Source organism: Schistocerca piceifrons, chromosome 2 (assembly GCF_021461385.2).
Source record: "Schistocerca piceifrons isolate TAMUIC-IGC-003096 chromosome 2, iqSchPice1.1, whole genome shotgun sequence".
NCBI classification, from domain to species: Eukaryota; Metazoa; Arthropoda; class Insecta; order Orthoptera; family Acrididae; genus Schistocerca; species Schistocerca piceifrons.
In genome coordinates this window covers 1,104,642,834-1,104,665,321 of record NC_060139.1, presented here as the reverse complement: position 1 = coordinate 1,104,665,321, position 22,488 = coordinate 1,104,642,834, and the positions used below count along the sequence as shown (strand labels likewise).

Genomic DNA, 22,488 nt, shown 5'->3' with positions numbered 1-22,488 from the left:
TTTTCTTTAGCTCCAAATTCCATGGGGCTATAGCTTCCCTCATACATTGGATGTTTATTAATGTACCAGTACCACTTACAATAATCAAGAAAGCTAAATATGCTGGGTATGCCTACCAACAATGTGCTGACGCCAGACAAAAACTTCGAAATCGCCGGACATCTGGGTCAAATCGTATTATTTTCCTGGGCACACACGTTCTGTCCTCCCCCCATGAACCATGGACCTTGCCGTTGGTGGGGAGGCTTGTGTGCCTCAGCAATGGAGGGGTATCTGTTGAGAGGCCAGACAAACGTGTGCTTCCTGAAGAGGGGCAGCAGCCTTTTCAGTAGTTGCAAGGGCAACAGTCTGAATGATTGACTGATCTGGCCTCGTAACAATAACCAAAACGACCTTGCTGTGCTGGTACTGCGAACGGATGAAAGCAAGGGGAAACTACGGCCGTAATTTTTCCCTAGGGCATGAAGCTTTACTGTATGATTAAATGATGATGGCGTCCTCTTGCATAAAATATTCTGGAGGTAAATTAGTCCCCCATTCTGATCTCCGGGCGGGGACTACCCAAGAGGATGTCGTTATCAGGAGAAAGAAAACTGGCGTTCTACGGATCGGAGCGTGGAATGTCAAATCACTTAATCGGGCAGGTAGGTTAGAAAATTTAAAAAGGGAAATGGATAGGTTAAAGTTAGATATAGTAGGAATTAGTGAAGTTCGGTGGCAGGAGGAACAAGACTTCTGGTCAGGTGCCTACAGGGTTATAAACACAAAATCAAATAGGGGTAATACAGGAGTAGGTTTAATAATGAATTGGAAAATAGGAAAGGAGGAAAGCTACTACAAACAGCATAGTGAACGCATTATTGTGGCCAAGATAGATACGTAGCCCACACCTACTACTGTAGTACAAGTTTATATGCCAACTAGCTCTGCAGATGACGAAGAAATTGAAGAAATGTATGATGAAATAAAAGAAATTATTCAGATAGTGAAGGGTGATGAAAATTTAATAGTCATGGGTGACTGCAATTTGGTAGTAGGAAAAGGGAGACAAGGAAACGTAGTAGATGAATATGGATTGGGTCTAAGAAATGAAAGAGGAAGCCGTCTGGTAGAATTTTGCACAGAGCACAACTTAATCATAGCTAACACTTGGTTTAAGAATCATGAAAGAGGGTTGTATACGTGGAAGAACCCTGGAGATACTAAAAGGTATCAGATAGATTATATAATGGTAAGACAGAGATTTAGGAACCAGGTTTTAAATTGTAAGACATTTCCAGGGGCAGATGTGGACTCTGACCACAATCTATTGATTATGACCTGTAGATTAAAACTGAAGAAACTGCAAAAAGGTGGGAATTTAAGGAGATGGGACTTGGATAAACTGAAAGAACCAGAAATTGTACAGAGTTTCAGGGAGAGCATAAGGGAACAATTGACAGCAGTGGAGGAAAGAAATGCAGTAGAAGAAGAATGGGTAGCTTTGAGGGATGAAGTAGTGAAGGCAACAGAGGATCAAGTAGGTAAAAAGACGAGGGCTATAAGAAATCCTTGGGTAACAGAAGAAATATTGAATTTAATTGATGAAAGGAGAAAATATAAAAATGCAGTAAATGAAGCAGGCAAAAAGGAATACAAACGTCTCAAAAATGAGATCGACAGGAAGTGCAAAATGGCTAAGCAGGGATGGCTAGAGGACAAATGTAAGGATGTGGAGGCTTATCTCACTAGGGGTAAGATAGATACTGCCTACAGGAAAATTAAAGAGACCTTTGGAGATAAGAGAACCACTTGTATGAATATCAAGAGCTCAGATGGAAACCCAGTTCTAAGCAAAGAAGGGAAAGCAGAAAGGTGGAAGGAGTATATAGAGGGTCTATACAAGGGCGATGTACTTGAGGACAATATTATGGAAATGGAAGAGGATGTAGATGAAGATGAAATGGGAGATACCATACTGCGTGAAGAGTTTGACAGAGCACTGAAAGACCTGAGTCGAAACAAGGCCCCAGGAGTAGACAACATTCCATTGGAACTACTGATAGCCTTGGGAGAACCAGTCCTGACAAAACTCTACCATCTGGTGAGCAAGATATATGAAACAGGCGAAATACCCTCAGACTTCAATAAGAATATAATAATTCCAATCCCAAAGAAAGCAGGTGTTGACAGATGTGAAAATTACCAAACAATCAGTTTAATAAGCCACAGCTGCAAACTACTAACACGAATTCCTTACAGACGAATGGAAAAACTAGTAGAAACTGACCTCAGGGAAGATCAGTTTGTATTCCATAGAAATACTGGAACACGTGAGGCAATACTGACCTTACAACTTATCTTAGAAGAAAGATTAAGGAAAGGCAAACCTACGTTTATATCATTTGTAGACTTGGAGAAAGCTTTTGACAATGTTGACTGGAATACTCTCTTTCAAACTCTAAAGGTGGCAAGGGTAAAACACAGGGAGCGAAAGGCTATTTATAATTTGTACAGAAACCAGATGGCAGTTGTAAGAGTCGAGGGACGTGAAAGGGAAGCAGTTGTAGGGAAGGGAGTAAGACAGGGTTGTAGCCTCTCCCCGACGTTATTCAATCTGTATATTGAGCAAGCAGTAAAGGAAACAAAAGAAAAATTCAGCGTAGTTATTGAAATCCAAAACTTTGAGGTTCGCCGATGACATTGTAATTCTGTCAGAGACAGCAAAGTATTGGGAAGAGCAGTTGAATGGAATGGATAGCGTCTTGAAAGGAGAATATAAGATGAACATCAACAAAAGCAAAACAAGGATAATGGAATGTAGTCGAATTAAGTCGGGTGATGCTGAGGGAATTAGATTAGGAAATGAGACACTTAAAGTAGTAAAGGAGTTTTGCTATTTGGGGAGCAAAATAACTGATGATGGTCGAAGTAGAGAGGATATAAAATGTAGACTGGCAATGGCAAGGAAAGCATTTCTGAAGAAGAGAAATTTGTTAACATCAAGTATAGATTTAAGTGTCAGGAAGTCATTTCTGAAAGTATTTGTATGGAGTGTGGCCTTGTATGGAAGTGAAACATGGACGATAAATAGTTTGGACAGGAAGAGAATAGAAGCTTTCAAAATGTGGTGGTACAGAAGAATGCTGAAGATTAGATGGGTAGATCACATAACTAATGAGGAGCTATTGAATAGGATTTGGGAGAAGAGAAGTTTGTGGCACAACTTGACCAGAAGAAGGGATCGGTTGGTAGGACATGTTCTGAGGCATCAAGGGATCACCAATTTAGTATTGGAGGGCAGCGTGGGGGGTAAAAATCGTAGAGGGAGACCAAGAGATGAATACACTAAGCAGATTCAGAAGGATGTAGGTTGCAGTAGGTACTGGGAGATGAAGAAGGTTGCACAGGATAGAGTAGCATGGAGAGCTGCATCAAACCAGTCTCAGGACTGAAGACCACAACAACAACAACACATTCTGTAGAAACATTTTTATCCTGAACTGCAAAACAGCTACCAAAAACTACTTTAAGCAACATCAGATTTTACCAGTTTGTCAGCAGAGGACGCCAACTCTCCTTTTATTGAGTGATATTCCATTTCCCCCCCCTCTCCCCCCCCCCCCTGCCCCCTCCCCCTTTAGCCCCTGCCTTGACCGACTTCTAGAATTGCCCTTGATGATAAAGCATCCCTTTCCCAAATACCATTTTTTGTTTCAAATGGCTGTGATACTTCTCACATAAATTTAGTATTAGACATTGCCTTTCTTAGAATATCACGAATTATGTTTGCTAATTTTGCTTTAACATCAAATTATCTAATGGTTTTACCTAGTGTTTCTTGTCTATTGAACAGAATGTGTCTTTTTAATTACTGAATGGTACTTTTATATATTTGCTGTGTAACATTCTTTGGCAAATTATTGATTTTATGTTAAAACTCTGTGGAGTACAGGATCTTCCCTTTTGAAAACCTCTTTGATATTCTCCCAGTTCCTTGTCTAAAGTTTCTACAACTGATAATTTTTGATAATTTTTGTGTGCCATTGGCGGAAGTGATACTACTGGTTAATTGTTGACGTTTTGTTTGTCTCCCTTTTGATGTAGTGGATGGATTAATGCTACTTTCCACTCATCTAGAAGCTTTTTGGTTTTCTAGATGTTATTATTATTGTTATTCAGAGGGGCCCAGAAAAATGTATACACTGTTTGATAGCCAATAGTAATGGAACAAAATGACATACTATTACAATTCCTGCACGGGTTGGGGGTGGGAGGTTATTTTATGTGTTCAAAGTGACCCCCATTAGCAGCCAAACAACGCCGATGCCACTGAACTGTTGAACGAACTGCATCTACCAATGTTGCCAGTGTGATAGTCACACAGGATGCCTCAATGGTTTCTTTGTAGCTCATACATTATAGCTGGCTTCTGTTGATAAATTTCATTTTTCAGTGTCCCCCATAGGTAGAAGTCAAGAGGTGTAAGGTTTGGGGTTGTGATGGGTACTCAACTGCTCCTCTTCGATCTACCCATCATCCAGGCAGATTTTCATTCAAGTAGTGAGGTGGAGCGCCATATTGTTGTAGGTAAAATCTTTTATTTCCAAACATCTCTCAGATGGCAGGTAAAATCGATGTTTGCAACATATGAAGATACACCTCCCCAGTTACAGTACCTTAAAAGAAGAATGGGCCAATCAAACTTTGTGATGACAGACCACACCACACATTAACATCTGATAGATTAACATGTTTGTTCACATGAAAGTGAGCATTTTCAGAAGCTCATTACATGCACTTCTAATCATTTACAGTACTATTGAGTTTGAATTGTGCCTCGTCAGACCAGGAGCCATCCCTGCAACTATTCAGCTTCACGAAGCATGCTTTCAATCCACTTGCAGTATTTCCATCCTTCTGTCCGGATTCTCCTCATTCATAGTGTACCGAGATTTTGGAATGTGACACTTTCCACTTTGCAGCCTTCAGAATTCATCATATGCTTGATCAGCATACCTCATTTTCGCATGCACCCTGTTTCACAGTTTTTTGAGGTGACCTAGTAAAGTGTTGCAACATAGCAGCACTGGAAGCTGGACTCAGTGATGTTTTTGGTCAGACAGAGCTTTCCTTATGCTCATCCTGAACAGTACTCAGCTACAAATTTATCCCGAATAAGTTAAATTGTTGTACACGTTGGTAGATGAGTTCCATACATGTTACGCCATTGTATTGTACTTTCCAGTACTACTTTGACATGGCCTTGCATTTCTCAGACGACAATCTTACTTCATTCGTTGCTGCACTGTCACCTGCTGGAAAATGCATGCCAGGATCTGTTGAGACTGGACTCTACTACCACGCAAAATTGCAATGATATGTCATTTTGTTCCAAAGGTATTAACTACCATTTTTCTGGATTCCTCTGTATTACTGTTCTTTTTGTTGTGGCAGTTGTACAAAATTGTGCAGATTATGAAAGCAGTTGAGCTGTAATATTACATGCTGCTTTGCTGTGACTGTGTAGCAAAACTAACAATTGCTGCATCACCAAAACTTACCTTTTTATCAAAGCTGTTGCACAGACATCCTGCATGAAAGCTCCACTGACTTTCTTAAGACTGATCACAATTCCTAATGAAACTGTAGCATTTTACATATGTGTCCATTCAGAAGTCATTGGAATTATTTTCTCTAAAAAGTTCATAAATAGGAAATATTCAGTAAAAGATGGTGTTCTTGTTACCTTTCTAAAAGTCCAGTTTTTGATGCAGGTAGTGCTATTTGATGAACCTACTGCTGGAATGGATCCAACAGCAAGAAGATCACTGTGGGATGTACTCAAGGAAGAGAAAAAGCATCGCACAATTCTTATGACGACCCATCACATGGATGAAGCTGATATTATTGGGGACCGGGTTGCTATCATGGCAGGTGGACATTTGTGCTGTTGTGGTTCACCTTTCTTCTTGAAAAAGAGATATGGTAAATAAGTTTTATCTGTTACATGCCTGCAAGTTGTACACTAAATCAGTAATCTGAGGAAAATATTTAAATATGTTAAGCCTAGCACCTAGGAGTCAAACATTTTTTTTTTAAAAAAAAAGAGGGTTCAATAAGAAAAGGAGTTTGTGCTTTTTGTGTGTGTGTGTGTGTGTGTGTGTGTGTGAGAGAGAGAGAGAGAGAGAGAGAGAGAGAGAGAGAGAGAGAGAGAGAGAGGTTGGGGGGGGGGGGGAGTGAGGGGTGGGAGGGGAATGTAGAGAAGAGTCAGCAGACTGTGTGTTGCAGATGGTCACAACTCTTTGCCTATTGGGCTTTGGCTTCAATATATCTTCCAATAATAATACAGCAGCCGAATATGTCATCACTCAGTATTTAGCCAGGCCAGACATTGAGGAATTCCTTTTACTGTTCTGAATAAATTTCACTCTAGCAATAGAAATAAAGTTCTTGAGTTAAGAAACACTGCATGATGTAGGTGAACACTAATTCACTAACAGTTCAGAGAATGACTATGGTAAACTGAACTAAAATCTTATATAGTTCAAAATTCTAGTGATTTGTATTACCTTGTGGCACAAAAACCTCACTCGTTGGTAATGAAAGTAGTCAATTTCCAAAAATATAATTGGATAGATAAAAAATCTACTCACTGAGCAGCAGCAAGAGCAAACATGTGCAAAAGTTAAGGGAATGTGCAAGCTTTCAGAGCAAATGGCTTCACTTTCTTACAGAACGGTTGCAGACGAAGGATGAGGGAAAAAGACAGGCGAGGTTTAAGAAATGAGGAGAATCGTAGAAAAGTCACCCAGAACCTGGTCAGTGGTTCCCATTCCATCTGGTAAGTCTCGTCTGAGCCAGAGTTCTGGACGACTTTTCCATAACTCTTCCCATTTCCTGAACCTTGCCGGTCCTTTTCTTCATCCATCTTCCTTCCCCTTCAATCCTTCTGCTACAAGAAGGAGCCACTGGCTTTGAAAGTTCACACATTTTCTTAACTTTTGCACGTTTCCTACTGCTGCTGCTTGATGAATAGATTTTTTATCTACCCAGTTATATTACTTATTATTAGGAGGAATTCTGGGTGTAATTTGGCAGTGACCTGAAACCACACTCCGTCGCTTGTATGCAGTCACTTCTGTAACACCTGGGAGCCTACAAAACAAGTGTAGTGCCACAATAAGTACTATTCTTGTACTGCAACTAAATGTCAGTGTATCGTATCGAACCACACTCACTGTGACATAGTAAGTGCTAGTCCTTAAGATGTGTTCGTCTCATCCAATTTTTGTACTGTCACAGGGTGATAGTACTATTTATATCACAGTTCATATGGAGTGTTCTCCCTACTCTGCTTAAATGCTTCTGAGTGTGCTGTAATTAGTCTGATCTTGTTTTTGTGAGCTCTGTAGCAGTATCAGCTGGGGTGAATAGTGAGTATGCAGAATAGGTGTGGGGTGGCAGGGGAGGGGAGGGATAGCAGAATAATGCTGAAAGAAGATGCTGTTCCATGCCTGTAGGGATATAGGGACTAGCTGATGGGTAATTCACCACGGATGGGTCTCAGCACCCAGAGATGACAGCAGTGACCATACATCTGTGTGTGTGTGTGTGTGTGTGTGTGTGTGTGTGTGTGTGTGTGTGTTTCTGAAGAAGAACTCTGTGTAATACTGTAGTTTACTTCTAAATGTGCCTGTTTGCCTCTCTGTGCTCCTTGTGTGTCGTGAGCAGCAGTCTACTCTGTTTCATATTGTTGTTATTCCATGTGAGATTTCTGTTTTTTGGTTTTATATTGTCTGCACCAGCCAGGTCATTAATATACAGCATAAACAGTAAGGGCGCAAAACACTTACCGTTCACACTTATGAGGTATATGCACCAATGGCCCTCTGTCCGAGGTAGTGTGCTGCATCCTCCCTACCGGCGTATCTTCAACTGTTGGTGGGGTTTCTGAGCCAAATTCTTTTCTAAAACAAAGAAGTAGTTCATCTACATAATTACCTCGATCTGTGGCTTTTGGAATATCGTGGGACAAAAAAGTGAGTCGAGTTCTGCACAGCCGACGTTTCCAGCCTAAATACTTGTCAGCATGGAGGATGTCACTCTGTTCGAGATCTCTCACTATTTTGCAGCTCAGAATATGATCTGAGATTCTGCAACAAATGTACATGAAAGATATTTGACGGCAGGTTTTTGGATCACTTGTTGTAGGCGCTTGTAACCCGTGCTTTCTTCCAGCTACTTGGCAGTTTTTTGTTTGAGGAATCTGTGCTATATTACGATTGAAAGAGAGACTAAATCAGCCACAAATTCAAAATAGAATTTGGTAGATATTCTGTCAGGCCATAGAGCTTTGTCATTTTTAGCTATTTCTCAGCATCACTGACAATAATGTCTATGTCACATTTGCAGTGGTCCAAGAACTGGACCTAGGCATTACTCCTGGATTTCGGCTATATTTGCTTTATGGGCATTAGGCCTGGTCTGATGGATATTTCTCTGCCTAGTGTTTTGTCTTCCAATGCTGGAGGCACCATCAGAGGCAATAACAACTCACAATGCCATTACAATCTCAAACAAACTTAGCAACCTGAACTGTTTCTCTTATGATGCCTCCAGCATCAGAAAACAAAACATTAGGCAGAGAAAGATGCCTTGGATGACAGCCTAATGCTTGTAAAACAAAGTTCACCAAAAACGTGGATACTAGCTGTGAAAGCCTGCACTGTCAGTACTTCTGGATTTCTCTTTGCAAAGAAATGGATTGTAGCATTTTTACTTTTCCTTTGCTACCCCCAGTTTCAATTCCTGTGTCATGAATGAGTGCCTGGACATCATATTTCATGCCACTGACAGCCTTTATGTGTCACTAGAATTTCTTTGTATTTTGTGAGTGTTGGTAAGGTTCTGGTATGAAATTCATTGAAGACTTTGTGCATTGTGAAATGTGTTTCATGTATCTATTCCTTATATCCAGCCTTATATTTTGCTTTATACCTATTGTGCACCAGAAATTTCTCAAAAGAGGTTATATATGACGGACAATTCCTTCCCTCACGAACAGTTCATTCAGTGTATTTCCGTCTAATGCGTGGTCAACTATTCTTTTAAATGCCAGCCACAGTTCTTCTACACAGTCCAGCACAGAGCTGAAAGTTTCAAGTTCCTCACTGAGTTATGACACTACTACCTCTGCATCTACATTGCTGAACATGTAAAATTTACATTTAATTAATTTAAGAAGATCTTCTTTAGTTGTACCAGTTATTTATTCCAACAACAATCACTTGTGGGTTTTTAAAATCCCATTTTCAGGTGTAGGGAACAGTAACATACAAAGGAGAGGAGGGAAGAATTATAGTGTAGTGTATCTGTAAAATCCAGAAGAGCAGACTACTGAAACAAGATGACTCACTTATTGTATTTGGTAATGCACAATGTGGATGCACCAGACGGTGCAAGGGCTCCAAATCACCGCATCTAACATGGAACTAGGAAAAGGACAGAGCATAATAATCAAACGGACCTAAAAATCTAAGATCCAGGTGGGTAGGATGAACAAATCAGAAACCGAGAAAAAACACTATACTCACAGTGTCCGCCGTCGGGCAGCCACACGGTGTGAATTCCAACCAAGACAAAGTGGAGGGTCATGCCAGAGGTCTGGAGGCACAGTCCAGCACAGGTGCCAATGGAGTAGAGGCAAGTAAATATGATGTCGTTATTAGCGAAGATTGCAAAATTTGGATTGACTGGCCCGGGTACTTACAATACTTCATTTAAAAACATAATAAATATAAATGAGATGTGATATGATGTGAGGCCAAATAACTCCCAAACATGCAACAGCATCTTACATTTTAGCCAACAAGACAAAGGTACATAGGCTAGATGAATAAACAAGGGGTAGAAACAGTAAACACAATGGTATAAATTAACGGTAACATAGATCATGCAAAGTAATTCGTCATATGTATGATACATTATGAGCTCAAGTGATATAAAATAAAACATATAAAATCCATCACAAATCTAAACTGTGAGTGTAGTAATGTAAGCAGTGAAATAAGAATCAATCTGAATTACCAGTCTGAGTGCCCTACATTATACAAAGCAATAATGATACGGAAAGGCGCCTGACAGGTGAAATAAGTAAACTAATGGGAGAAAAATAAGCCTGAACCTCACAGACTTGTGTACATGTGTGTCATAATAGACAACTAGGCAATGGTACATAGGCCAAATGAGTGAACAGAGAATTAGACAGCAAAAGCTGTGATAAAAAAGTAGTGATAATATAAACTATAACAAGTGAATCTAGGACGTAAAATGAAATATGTAAAAATATAAATGCCCATCATAATACTCTATAATGTAATCATGCACCATATATTGCAAAATACCATACACAAGAATTATTTCTGAAAAAGTTGGCAAATGGTTACCAAAGTCCATTACAATTCCTGTGTTTTATGGGAAAACCAAGTGGGCCTACAGTTTGGACAGCATGAAACCTGTGACCGCAAACCAGATGTACTGACAGGTGTTCTTCAGATTAACTGTAATGATTGCCAATGCCTTTTTGTTGGACAAATAGGATGTACTTTTACAATTCAGTTCGAAGAACTCCAGAAATTAGGTAATTCAAGATCTGTGTTACCAAGTCACAGTTTATTAGCCCTTGACCCTAGGCTTCAATAGTTCTAAAAATATCTTCTTCAGAAGGTGTGGGCCCTAAAAATGTACATAACCAGTTACAAAAATTATTTTTACGAATGAAACAAAATATTAAAAGAAAAATATTTGTGAGGTTCAGCATGCAGAAGATAGAGATCTATTTGCAAAAGATCATAGTTACAAATGCATGGCGAAAGCAGAGCAAAGAAAAGCTAAACAATGACACTAAAGAGATAAAGGAAACAGAAAAAACTTTTGTTTACCACTATGGAAGCTTAAGCGAAAAGGAAAATGGGAAAGCAGTGGGCACTATATATATATGCGCGTAAGCACAGCATCTTGCTGGTGTTCAGTAGCATAATTTTACATTAAAGCAATATGACAATCTCATATAGAAGGTCACTAATAAATGCAATAATTTTAGAGGTGGTAAGATAGATACTGCCTGCAGGAAAATTAAAGAGACCTTTGGAGAAAAGAAAACCACTTGTATGAATATCAATAGCTCAGATGGAAACCCAGTTCTGAGCAAAGAAGGGAAAGCAGAAAGGTGGAAGGAGTAAATAGAGGGTCTATACAAGGGCGATGTTCTTGACGACAGTATTATGGAAATGGAAGAGGATGTAGATGAAGATGAAATGGGAGATATAATACTGCGTGAAGACTTTGAAAGACCACTGAAAGACCTAAGTCAAAACAAGGTCCTGGGAACAGACAACATTCCATTAGAATTACTGATAGCCTTGGGAGAGCCAGTCCTGACAAAACTGTACCATCTGGTGAGCAAGATGTATGAGACAGGCGAAATACCCTCAGACTTCAAGAAGAATATAATAATTCCAATCCCAAAGAAAGCAGGTGTTGACAGGTGTGAAAATTACTGAACTATCAATTTAATAAGTCACAGCTGCAAAATACTAATGTGAATTCCTTACAGGCGAATGGAAAAACTGGTAGAAGCCAACCTCGGGGAAGATCAGTTTGGATTCCGTAGAAATGTTGGAACACGTGAGGCAATACAGACCCTATGGCTTATCTTAGAAAATACATTAAGGAAAGGCAAACCTACGTTTCTATCATTTGTAGACTTAGAGAAAGCTTTTGACAATGTTGACTGGAATACTCTCTTTCAAATCCTAATGGTGGCAGGGGTAAAATACAGGGAGTGAAAGGCTATTTACAATTTGTACAGAAACCAGATGGCAGCTATAAGAGTTGAGGGGCGTGAAAGGGAAGCAGTGGTTGGGAAGGGAGTGAGATAGGGTTGTAGCCTCTCCCCAATGTTATTCAATCTGTATATTGAGCAAGGAGTAAAGGAAACAAAAGAAAAATTTGGAGTAGGAATTAAAATCCGTGGAGAAGAAATAAAAACTTTGAGGTTCCCAATGACATTGTAATTCTATCAGAGAGAGCAAAGGACTTGGAACAGCAGTTGAACAGAATGAACAGTGTCTTGATAGAAGGGTATAAGATGAACATCAACAAAAGCAAGGCGAGGATAATGGAATGTAGTCGAATTAAGTCGGGTGATGCTGAGGGAATTAGATTAGGAAATGGGACACTTCAAGTAGAAAAGGAGTTTTGCTATTTGGGGAGCAAAATAACTGATGATGGTCAAAGTAGAGAGGATATAAAATGTAGACTGGCAATGGCAAGGAAAGCGTTTCTGAAGAAGAGAAATTTGTTAACATCGAGTATATATTTAAGCATCAAGAAGTTCTTTCTGAAAGTATTTGTATGGAGTGTAGCCATGTATGGAAGTGAAACATGGACGATAAATAGTTTGGACAGGAAGAGAATAGAAGCTTTCAAAATGTGGTTCTACACAAGAATGCTGAAGATTAGATGGGTAGATCACATAACTAATGAGGAAGTATTGAATAGAATAGGGAAGAAGAGGAGCTTGTGTCACAACTTGACGAGAAGAAGGGACCGGTTGGTAGGACATGTTCTGATGCATCAAGGGATCACAAATTTAGCATTGGAGGGCAGTGTGGAGGGTAAAAATCATAGAGGGAGACCAAGAGATGAATACACTGAACAGATTCAGAAGGATGTAGGTTGCAGTAGGTACGGGGAGATGAAGAAGCTTGCACAGGATAGAGTAGCATGGAGAGCTGCATCAAACCAGTCTCTGGACTGAAGACCACAACAACAACAACATTAAATATAAAATTATCTGTAAAACGTGTATGTAGCAAAGTTATACTGCATGTAGCTTTAGTTTGCAGAAGATAATTGTTACAAGAAATTACTTCTGTTTACAAAAAGGATGGAGGACAGAATACAATGGATAAAGCTACATCTCAACATAAAAATGAGATCCTTCTGTGTAGCTGTACTAATACCATTTTTGGAATATCAGCTGTAGAATTGTGTTGATAAGGCCACGAAAAATGAAACTTGGTGATTTGAAACATCGGTAGTTTAACAGTAGAGAAACAATATTTTCAGGAGGACCGCACATTCACTGATATTAGTGGAGATCAGTAAACACATATTATGTGACCGTGAGCAGTGGTTCAAATCTGTCAAGGAAGTGCTTACTTGCAAGTTCAAAATGTTACCGTCTTTCTAAGCAAGATGTTGATAAGTTTAAAGTTCTTCTAATAAATCCAGTTTCCAGCCTTTTATTTCTGTATATAAAATTATGATTTCTTTTAATTCCCTCAGTGCATGGTGTGAAATAAGTAAATGTTCAGCAATTATGCACATTCCCTGTTTCTTACCCAAAAGGTGCTACTTACATCTGGCTTTATAGCTCAACCGGTCGCCCTATTACATTTTTAGTAGCATTGTAGAGAAACTTTCATGCTTGCTTTAACTATTTATTTAACACAAGCAAACCATAGTTCTTATGTGCATGCATTTAGCACCCTCTGCAGCCCAATTTTTTCTGGTCGCTTGGGCCTGTATATTCATAACAGGTGGCTTCTGTCTCTGACATATTGTACACTTAATGTATGCAAATGTTTTATCCTGTGACTCCTGTTATAATTTTATGTTGGCAGGAGTTACCTGTGGTCTTTTACCAGTGAGCATTCATTCTTAAGTACGCTAAATGTAATCTGGCTGCTATTTAAAGTCATGACTTTGGATAATTCTTGTTTTTGTCGGTTTATGTATTAAAGAGCTGCTCAGCTACAGCTATTCTAATGTACCATCATATGATGTAACAAGTGAGTACGCTAACCTCACAAACATTTTTCTATCAATATGTTGTTATGTTTGTAAAAATAATTTTTGTATCTGGTTATATACATTTTTAAGGCTCACTTCTTCTGAAGAAGATATTTTTAGAAATATCGAAACCTAGGTCAAGGGCTAATAAATCTTCGTTTTGCAACTGGTTGGCTGATTTTTTCGACCTCTTCACTTAAATAATTTTCATTTCTTCACTTAAATATTTTCCACCTACAGGTAAAAGGTCGAGTCCTTAAGTTATTGGAAGAGATTAAATTTTATGCAGTTTAAATTAGAACCCACTGCAAGCAGTAAATGAGCAAAAGCATTGAAACATACAGTTTTGTTGATTAGTTATAATTTTTTTAAAACAAGTCACAGGTTCAGACATATTTCGCTAAATTCCCATGTGCTAATTCATTGTTTCACTATAACCATCTTTCCATATTAGTACTATTTCATCTAATAAAGGGCACTCAGCTTAATCCTCTTAATTTGTTATTTGACTCCTCAAATTGCTATAATTACATTGTAGATTTTTATGATGGGTTTTATAGTTTTATATGTTTCATTTTACATCACTTGAGCTCATAAAATATCCTACATATATGATGATTCACTTGGTAGAGTTTATATTACCATTAATTTTTATCATGGCTTTTACTGCCTAATTCTCTATTCAACATTTGGCCTCATTTCATATTGCAGCAAACATTCTTACAAGTCTGTGAGGCTCAAGCTGATTTTTCTCCCATTTTTTCATATCATTATTACATTGCATAATGTAGGGGGCTCAGCTCGATCATTTTTGTTTCTTATTTAGCTGCATACACTACTACAATCACAGTTTAGATTTGTGATGGTTTTTATATACTCTGACTGAAAAAAGTGCAGCACTAGGAAGGAGTTGCGTGACATAAACAAAATTTGTTAGGCTTGTTTCTACACCTGGAAGATGATGTCTATTCAAATTTCATGCCAGGTACATAAGAATGGTGCTAGTAGCGATACTGTGAGGCTCCAAATCAGGTTTGCTTTATATACACACTGTAATGGTCATGAGCATTAGTTTCCCTTGAGAATGGACATGGTGATTTGATGTTAGTCACAAATGCCTCGGAGGTGACAGAGACAATAATTATTAGCACTTCACTGAGATAGGGCTACAAGAAGTTGTATGTTCCTTCTGTGATGTTGTAGAAAGACTTGCAGGAATGCAACTGCTCTACATGTTTGCTGACAGGGACGATCACACGAATGCACAATTGGAAGGAGACCGGACTCTGGACGGCCATGTGGCACTATCGAGAGGGAAGGTCAGTGTGTTCTGTGTGAGGATCTGGTGCATTGTACTGCATCTGCAGCAGTAATTTGAGCAGCAGTTGGCACCGTAGTCCCACAATGAACTGTTACAAACCAGTTTCTTCAATGACAGCCCTGAGCCAGATGCCCTGTAGTGTACATTCCACTGACTCCAAACGACAATCACTTGAGACTTGATGTCAAGTGAGAACTCATTGAATGGCAGGGTGGATGTCCATAGTGTTTGCTGGTTCTGCCTCAGTGCCAGTGATGGCCATGTGTTGGCTAGAGGAGCCCAGTTGAAGGCCTGCAGCCAACCAGTCTGCATGCTAGACACACTGGACCTACACCTGGAGTCAGGGTCTAGGGTGTGATTTCATACGACAGCAGGAGCGCTGTCGTGGTTATCCCGAGCACCCTGACTGTAAACTTGTACCTCATTTTGGTGATTTGACCCATTGTGCTGCCATTCGTGAACTGCATTTCAGGGGGTATCTTCCAACAGGATAGCACTCGTCCACATACTGTTGTTGTAACCCGACATGCTGTATGGAGTGTCGACATGTTGCCTTGGCCTGCACGATCACCAGATCGGTCTCCAATCGAGCACGTGTCGGGCATCATTGGACAACAACTCCACCACATCAATTAACAGCATTAATTGTCCCTGTATTGACTGAACAAGTGCAACAGGCATGGAACTCCATTCCACAAATTGACATCTGGCACCTACACAACACAATGCATGCATGAAAACATGCTTGCATTCAACATCCTGGCAGTTACACTGGTTATTAAAGTACCAGCATGTCACATTTCCCATAACTTATCTCACACTTACAATGACTTGCAGTTTTGCAATGTTAATCACTTAAATAAGCTACATCAGCAAATTTATTTCCAGAGTTTCACTACTCTAAATTAATTATTTATTGGTGTTGTGATTTTTTCTCTGTCAGTGTATTTTATTTTAGGTCACTTGCACTGACTGACCCGACTGCACGTTATGCGGTAGCAAACATAATAAACGAGTCACCTTGTTTTAATAGTCTGCTCTTCTGGATTTTACAGATATTTTGCATTATTTTTCTTCTCTTCTCTCCTTTAAATGTTACAGTTTTATACGGTTGAAGATGAACTTTTAAAATCCTGAAACTGTTGTGGTTAGAATAAATAATCAGTAAAAGTGAAGCAGATCTCTTTAAATTAATTAATCATGTTTCAGTTGAAAATGTACTACATACCAAATCTTATGTGTTAGTTTGACACAACTGCGTCACAGCCCCCGATGCGAGTTTCAGTACGGACTTTCTCAGAGATGTATGTTAATTTTTTTGCCTTCCTCAGTGTGCTTCAAAACTATCTGTTCTAGATATATTTTGGAAAAGGCTTTTAGTATTGTGGCATCGATAGTTTGTATCGACCACGAAACTTGATATCTGTGAACTGTAAGTGCTCTGTCAAGCCTCCATCTTAACTTTACTTTAGTCAGTTCTTTATTATACTTCATTCTGTACCCACGCCGGTGTTTATGCAACAGGTTATATGCACTACGCAATGACCACACCAAACAATGCCTCGTTCAAAGATGTGGAAATATAACTCCGCTCACCGAGTTTCGTCATTTCTTCGCCAACGGCGTATTCATCATTTACGCACAGTGATTCACGTCCTCAACCGATGCCGCGTGCTAACCTCATTATTTTTCAACGGTCGACAACTACGTTGTTAGAGCGAACAGTGGACTCAGACTTCGCGTCACAGGATTATGCCCATCCGACAGTGAAACTTAAACTGAACAGTATTTCGAATTGTGTCTCTTCAAATCAAGTGTTTCAAGAACAAAGTGATCTCCATTCGAACACGTGTTTAGCCACCCACCGGCATGCTACATCAGATACTGACGGGCTGTGTGCAATGCCGCCATTACTACAAACCGCGCTGGATCCGTTCCGCGCATGTGGTGTTCCAGTTGTGTCTAATTTACATGCACAATTCAGTATTTAACATAATATGGACCCCTTACCTCACCTCAGTGGCCCACCACATGCACTACAGGCATGTGATGCATCAGATAGTGGTAGCATTCTCAACCCCCCTGCCCCCGCCCCCTCACTCGCGAGGGTCCCCGTTTCCGGTCACTCCGATCGCTCAACCGCCGGCCACCCCCACAGCACCGCCTGTGTCTGTCATGCCGGTCTCTCGCCCTGTACCAGAAGCGGGTCGTTTCCAGCCCTCTTCACTCATTGTCCAGTTTCCGTGCCCACCTCGTGTGCTGTCCATCCACCCGTTTCCACGGTACCGTCCATGCCTGCCACGCTGTGTTTTTGTGATACACAGTCAACTATGCCAGCTGTCGCTACTACGGATTCACTTGCCTGGTTTACATCTGGGCCTACCACACCAGCCTCTGACTTAACCTCAGTTCAGACGCTACCTCAGAAGACACCGAAGCCACCCTCATCACTCCCTCCTGGCCACCTGCTGAAGCTACCACCCTTATATGAGGACAACTCGGCATTGTGGTTGGCGCTCATTGAGCATCTGTTTGAGTTACATCATGTGTCTGATGACAACCCAAAGTTTCTCTGCCTCATCACACACCTCCACAACCACTCGCATTTGATTTGTGACGTGCTCCTTTCGCCGCCGCCTGTACCAAAATACGAGTTTGCAAAGAAGACTATAATGGAACGACTTGCCTGCTTGCCATAAGAGTTAATAATCAAGATTCTCTACGAACACACACCCTCACAACTGTGGTGCCACCTTTGATTGCTTGTGAACGAGTCTACCGTGCCTGACGCCATGCTACGGGCTGTGTGGTCTGCCAGACTACCTACCGATCTACAGATCCATCTGTTACCACACTCGTTCGAGTCCATCGGCTCCCGCCTACACATCACTGACCAGTTGTATTCGCTACTGTGGCAACATCAGCCGGTTAATTCCACACCATTCGTCAGCACAGCCACCCCCACATACTGACCTTCGGCCGACAGAGGCACGGCTCGCTCTGCCGTCACCTCGTCTACTTCTTCTGGCAGCGTTGGCTCACTCTCTCCACTGTCTGAGCACTCCAGGATCGCCCACGCACCTTATGTACCGGTCTATTTACTGGAAAAAATCAACTATGACAAACCGCCCCTGCTGTCGCAATCTCCACCTCCTCCTCACCCTGCTCAACCTTTCTGCAGGTACCACAAAGTGTTCGGCGATGATGCCAAGAAGTGCAGGTTGCCATGCCAACACCCAAACACCGACCACAGGAACTAAGAGATGCCGAGTCCTGCGTGGAACCTAACAGGCGTCCTCTTACATTACACTCTGTTCTCTCGTCCACCCAGCCAAGTGGTTGTCTCTATGTGACTGACATTGCGTCACTTCTAGCTTTTCTGGTCGTCATTGTTGTTGATGTGTTGATCATACCTACTTCGATGGCACCACCCCCTTCTTCACAGAGGAAGTCACTTAGCTGTGAACGCATTGATGTTACCTACCTCAGGCTCAGTATAGGTTATGGTAACCCCATCTCTACATTTTACGTGGACGTTCTGCATTGCCAACATCAAAGAATCGATCCTCGGTATTGGTTTTTTCTCTCATTACGAACTATCTCTGAACGTCATACAGGGTTCAGGCTCCACCATCCTATGAACACTCACATAATGTGCACCCACGCCTATGTCCAACACTCTGTTTCCACCACAACATACGATATCAACGTGAGTGCTCCGCCCTCGCAGGCAACATTGTGACCTGCGTTACCAACCTACTGTCAGAATACGACTCGGTGACACAACTCCGCCAGGACAACGAGAAGCTGAAACAATGCATCGCATCCACTTACAGTGACCTCGCCGCAGATCGTACCTCACTTCTGCAACTGCAGTCCACGACACCGCCACCTAAACAAGATTTGCTCAGCTGAGCCTAGCTCGAACTCTCACTAGGTTTGTCCACAAACTTTACTTGCGTGTGACGTTCCAAACCCCTCCCGTCGCACTCGCCTCATCCAGTGCCGTGTGTTTCAAACAGTGCTACTAATGACAGTCACATGTGCGTTGCGATCACACTCACTTCTCAGACAGCTACCGCGCATGTTGATAAACATTCCCCCTCTATCACTCACTGGCCACATGACCCAGCAGCCATTGTGGCCCCACGTGCAACGCCAGCGCTGCTCTCGCCCATGCCGGTTGTCCAGTGCAAGGTTAACAGCGGACAGTCGTCGGCCGTTTCCCTTCGCTCGGTGCTGTGCGCGCACCCACCCCCTCCACACGAGCGCACGCCGTGCTCCTGTAAGAGGCACATGGCTTTCGTGCTGCCTTTCCCCACTCGCGCTGACGGCCTATGCCTCGTCGTGCCCTACCCGTCCAGAGACTCGACGCCAGGACATTAACCAATCTTATGTGCCCATGTGGCATCAATAGTTCATACTGACCATGAAATTTAATATCTGTGGACTCTAAATGCTCTGTCAAGTCTCCATCTTAACTTTACTTTAGTCAGTTCTTTGTTATACTTCATTCTGTATGGACGCAATGTCAAGTGTAAATATATATGAGCTGTGACATATATGGGAATGAAGTTATCTATATTGTGATTACCGATCCTGTTCCCATAGTATTATTTGTGGGGCATCTTGTCACATCACCTACTTGCAAAACTGTAACTCTTCAACTGTCAGTTACATATTGTGGTAGATATACAGATCTAATTATAAGTTTGTACTGATTATGTGCCTTGTCCAAACAAGTTTATATCCACCAACCTCTGTCATTAACCTATTGTTTTGATATTCACCTAGACCTATGTCAAAAATCACACAGTATCGATTTCAGTTGTAGCTAAATTTTTGTACCCAGTATTATGTGAGCACCACTACTTTTTAGGAATTCTCACTTTGTTGTAAATGGTTCAGCAGTAGGTCACTATGATTTTAACAGCCTCATCCATGAGTACATTTCTTGGGATTTCATATTAACATTTTGTGATCTTCTCTAGTTATCTTTATGTAGACTGGACGGAGAGTCACCTACCCTTAACAAAATCACATTCTACACACTAGAGCTGTATATTACCACTCTTTTCAGAGATATGATCAGAGCTGCTCACTCACTCACCGGAATGAATTAGCCGTTATATTCTGTTCTTGGTGATGCATGCCACAGTAAATGTTGATTTTCAGGTTGAAGCAGAGAACACTTTATTCATGGCACACATTCACAATCAAGTTAGGCTACTTCTAATAAAAAGTGAAAGATCATTCATGATAATTTGTGAATAACATAGGGTAAGTTCATTGGTATAATATCAATTCTAGAAGTCATCCCAAGCGGTTGTAGAGCAACATCAACAGCAGACACACTATGAAGTGTAATGTGAAGCATTGTTGCGGTGTAGAGTGGAGCATATGGGCCAGTCGAAGCAAGTTTTCAATTGCCAGTTCCTGGCCCAGAACTGAGTGAACAACTGAATTCCCCTTTTGTCTTAAGTACTTGCAGGCAGAAGGAAGTTTGCAATCAAACGACATGCGGATGGTACTTGTTTCCTCGATAGCAATGCCGCCACGTAACATACTGTGTATCGACAAACTGTTTGTATACACTACCACGTCCACAACTCTCGGTGCCTTTGTAGTATTTGAAAATCATTTCTAGAGGAGCATTGCCTTCAGGCCAAGGGTAAGCAACTCACATGGCAAAGACTTTGTGCTGCAAGTGTAATGCAGTTGGCCTCCTGCTGATATGAACACTAACTTTTTTTTATGACTAACCATTCACTTACTAAAACAAAAAAATATGTTTACCTTACTTTAAACAATTTTGGAAAGGATATTAATAATTTTAATATTTTAATAATAATAAAAACATTTTAATAATAATTTTAATATTTCTGAACACTCCTACTTTTCATCTTCAGTAAAAATTAAAAACAATACATACTTTTTTGTTTTCTCCAAGAAAATTTCTCCTCCGAGATACAGCCCTCTGGCGATGACACTGCACATACTATTTTGAAGGTGTGAATTTAGGAAAAAATTTTAAAATGTTGTATCTCTGGAACACTTCTAGATATTTCGTTGTTTTTTTTATTTGAAAGATAATTGCTTTATGATTACATAGAAATCCTCCGTTTGGACTTAGCTGTCAAAGTTGTTTTACTATAGCCTTCTGACCTTTTTTATAATTTATGTAACTTTTTTTTTTCAAAATATGCCAATCCATAAAATTTTGACTTTTTTCTGTTGATTAGTACCATATAGTTCTACATTCCCTGAAAAGGAGAGCTTCCATTTTTAGCTTGAACAGGTTTTGTAAACAATTGAAATTTTTGCTATAGGCCTACATAGAACCTGTTTTATTACCACATTATTACATAATAGGCTCATAAAAATCAAAACCCAATCTTGTTAACATAATTTTAGATTTGAAAGATGAGTAAGAGACTCATTTTTCAAGCATTTTAAATGGTTCCAAAATGTATGTGAAAGGTCCAAAAACTTAAAGGTTTGAATTTATACAACTTCTGTCCACTCTGTTTTGTACTGAAATTAGCCAGTCAATGAACTGAAAAAGTGTTCCACTGCTTCAGTATCTTCCTTTGATATGGAGTGATGCCTTCCTGTTGAACCAATAGGGATTGGAGCATTTACACTCTACAAAACATTGTGAGCACAGAAGGCGTTGTTGCTGTCCTTCAGCTGGAAACCTATATCCAGCAGCTGGTCCATGGGGTAGCTTAAGGTTCACTTCAGTTCCGTTTAACTCATAATTGGTGTCTATAATCTCTGCAATCCACCAGTCACAGTCATACATACATACGACAAACATCCCCCTTCTCATGTTGAGAATCTGTATGTTATTTTGCTGTTTCTGAGGTGTTGGCCAAACAAACGAAATTTCTTCTTTATTGCTTTTTAAAGTGTGTGCAATATGAGTTCACCCATCATTTTGTGTCCAACAATGCGTCTTCTGAATTCCCTTCAAATAAGTAGGTTTATTGGACCATTCTTCTTTTCTCTGCTCACGGAATTCTTCGATTTCTTCTTTGGTCAAAAGAATGAGAGCTGTGGATGTGTAAGATTTCACGACTCTCTTAAAATCCTTAGCGTTCTGAATTGCAGCTGTATTTGGTCTGGAAATATTATGTTTTGCAGCATGATGCTTCAGCAGGCCTCCTACACCATCACATGGCCCCTTCCTGTGACCAGTAGCACTGTATATCCAGTCAGTTGGCACAAGCGACTTACTCAATTCAAACAACTTGTAACAATTTTTAAAATGGCTAGGACCACCATCAGAAATAATGATGATCTTCTCTGCCACTGTTTGCAGTTGA

At 40.5% G+C, this 22,488-nt stretch overlaps 1 protein-coding gene across 1 annotated transcript in view; it reads left to right on the top strand.

Moving 5' to 3' along the window:
- The window catches only part of LOC124776164 (phospholipid-transporting ATPase ABCA3), a 544,268-nt gene that overhangs the window by 144,451 nt on the left and 377,329 nt on the right, over window positions 1-22,488 (top strand). Inside the window, exon 10 of the mRNA XM_047251005.1 lies at window positions 5,757-5,967. Coding sequence (XP_047106961.1) covers window positions 5,757-5,967 — 211 coding nt within the window. The remainder of the gene's footprint in view (window positions 1-5,756; window positions 5,968-22,488) is intronic.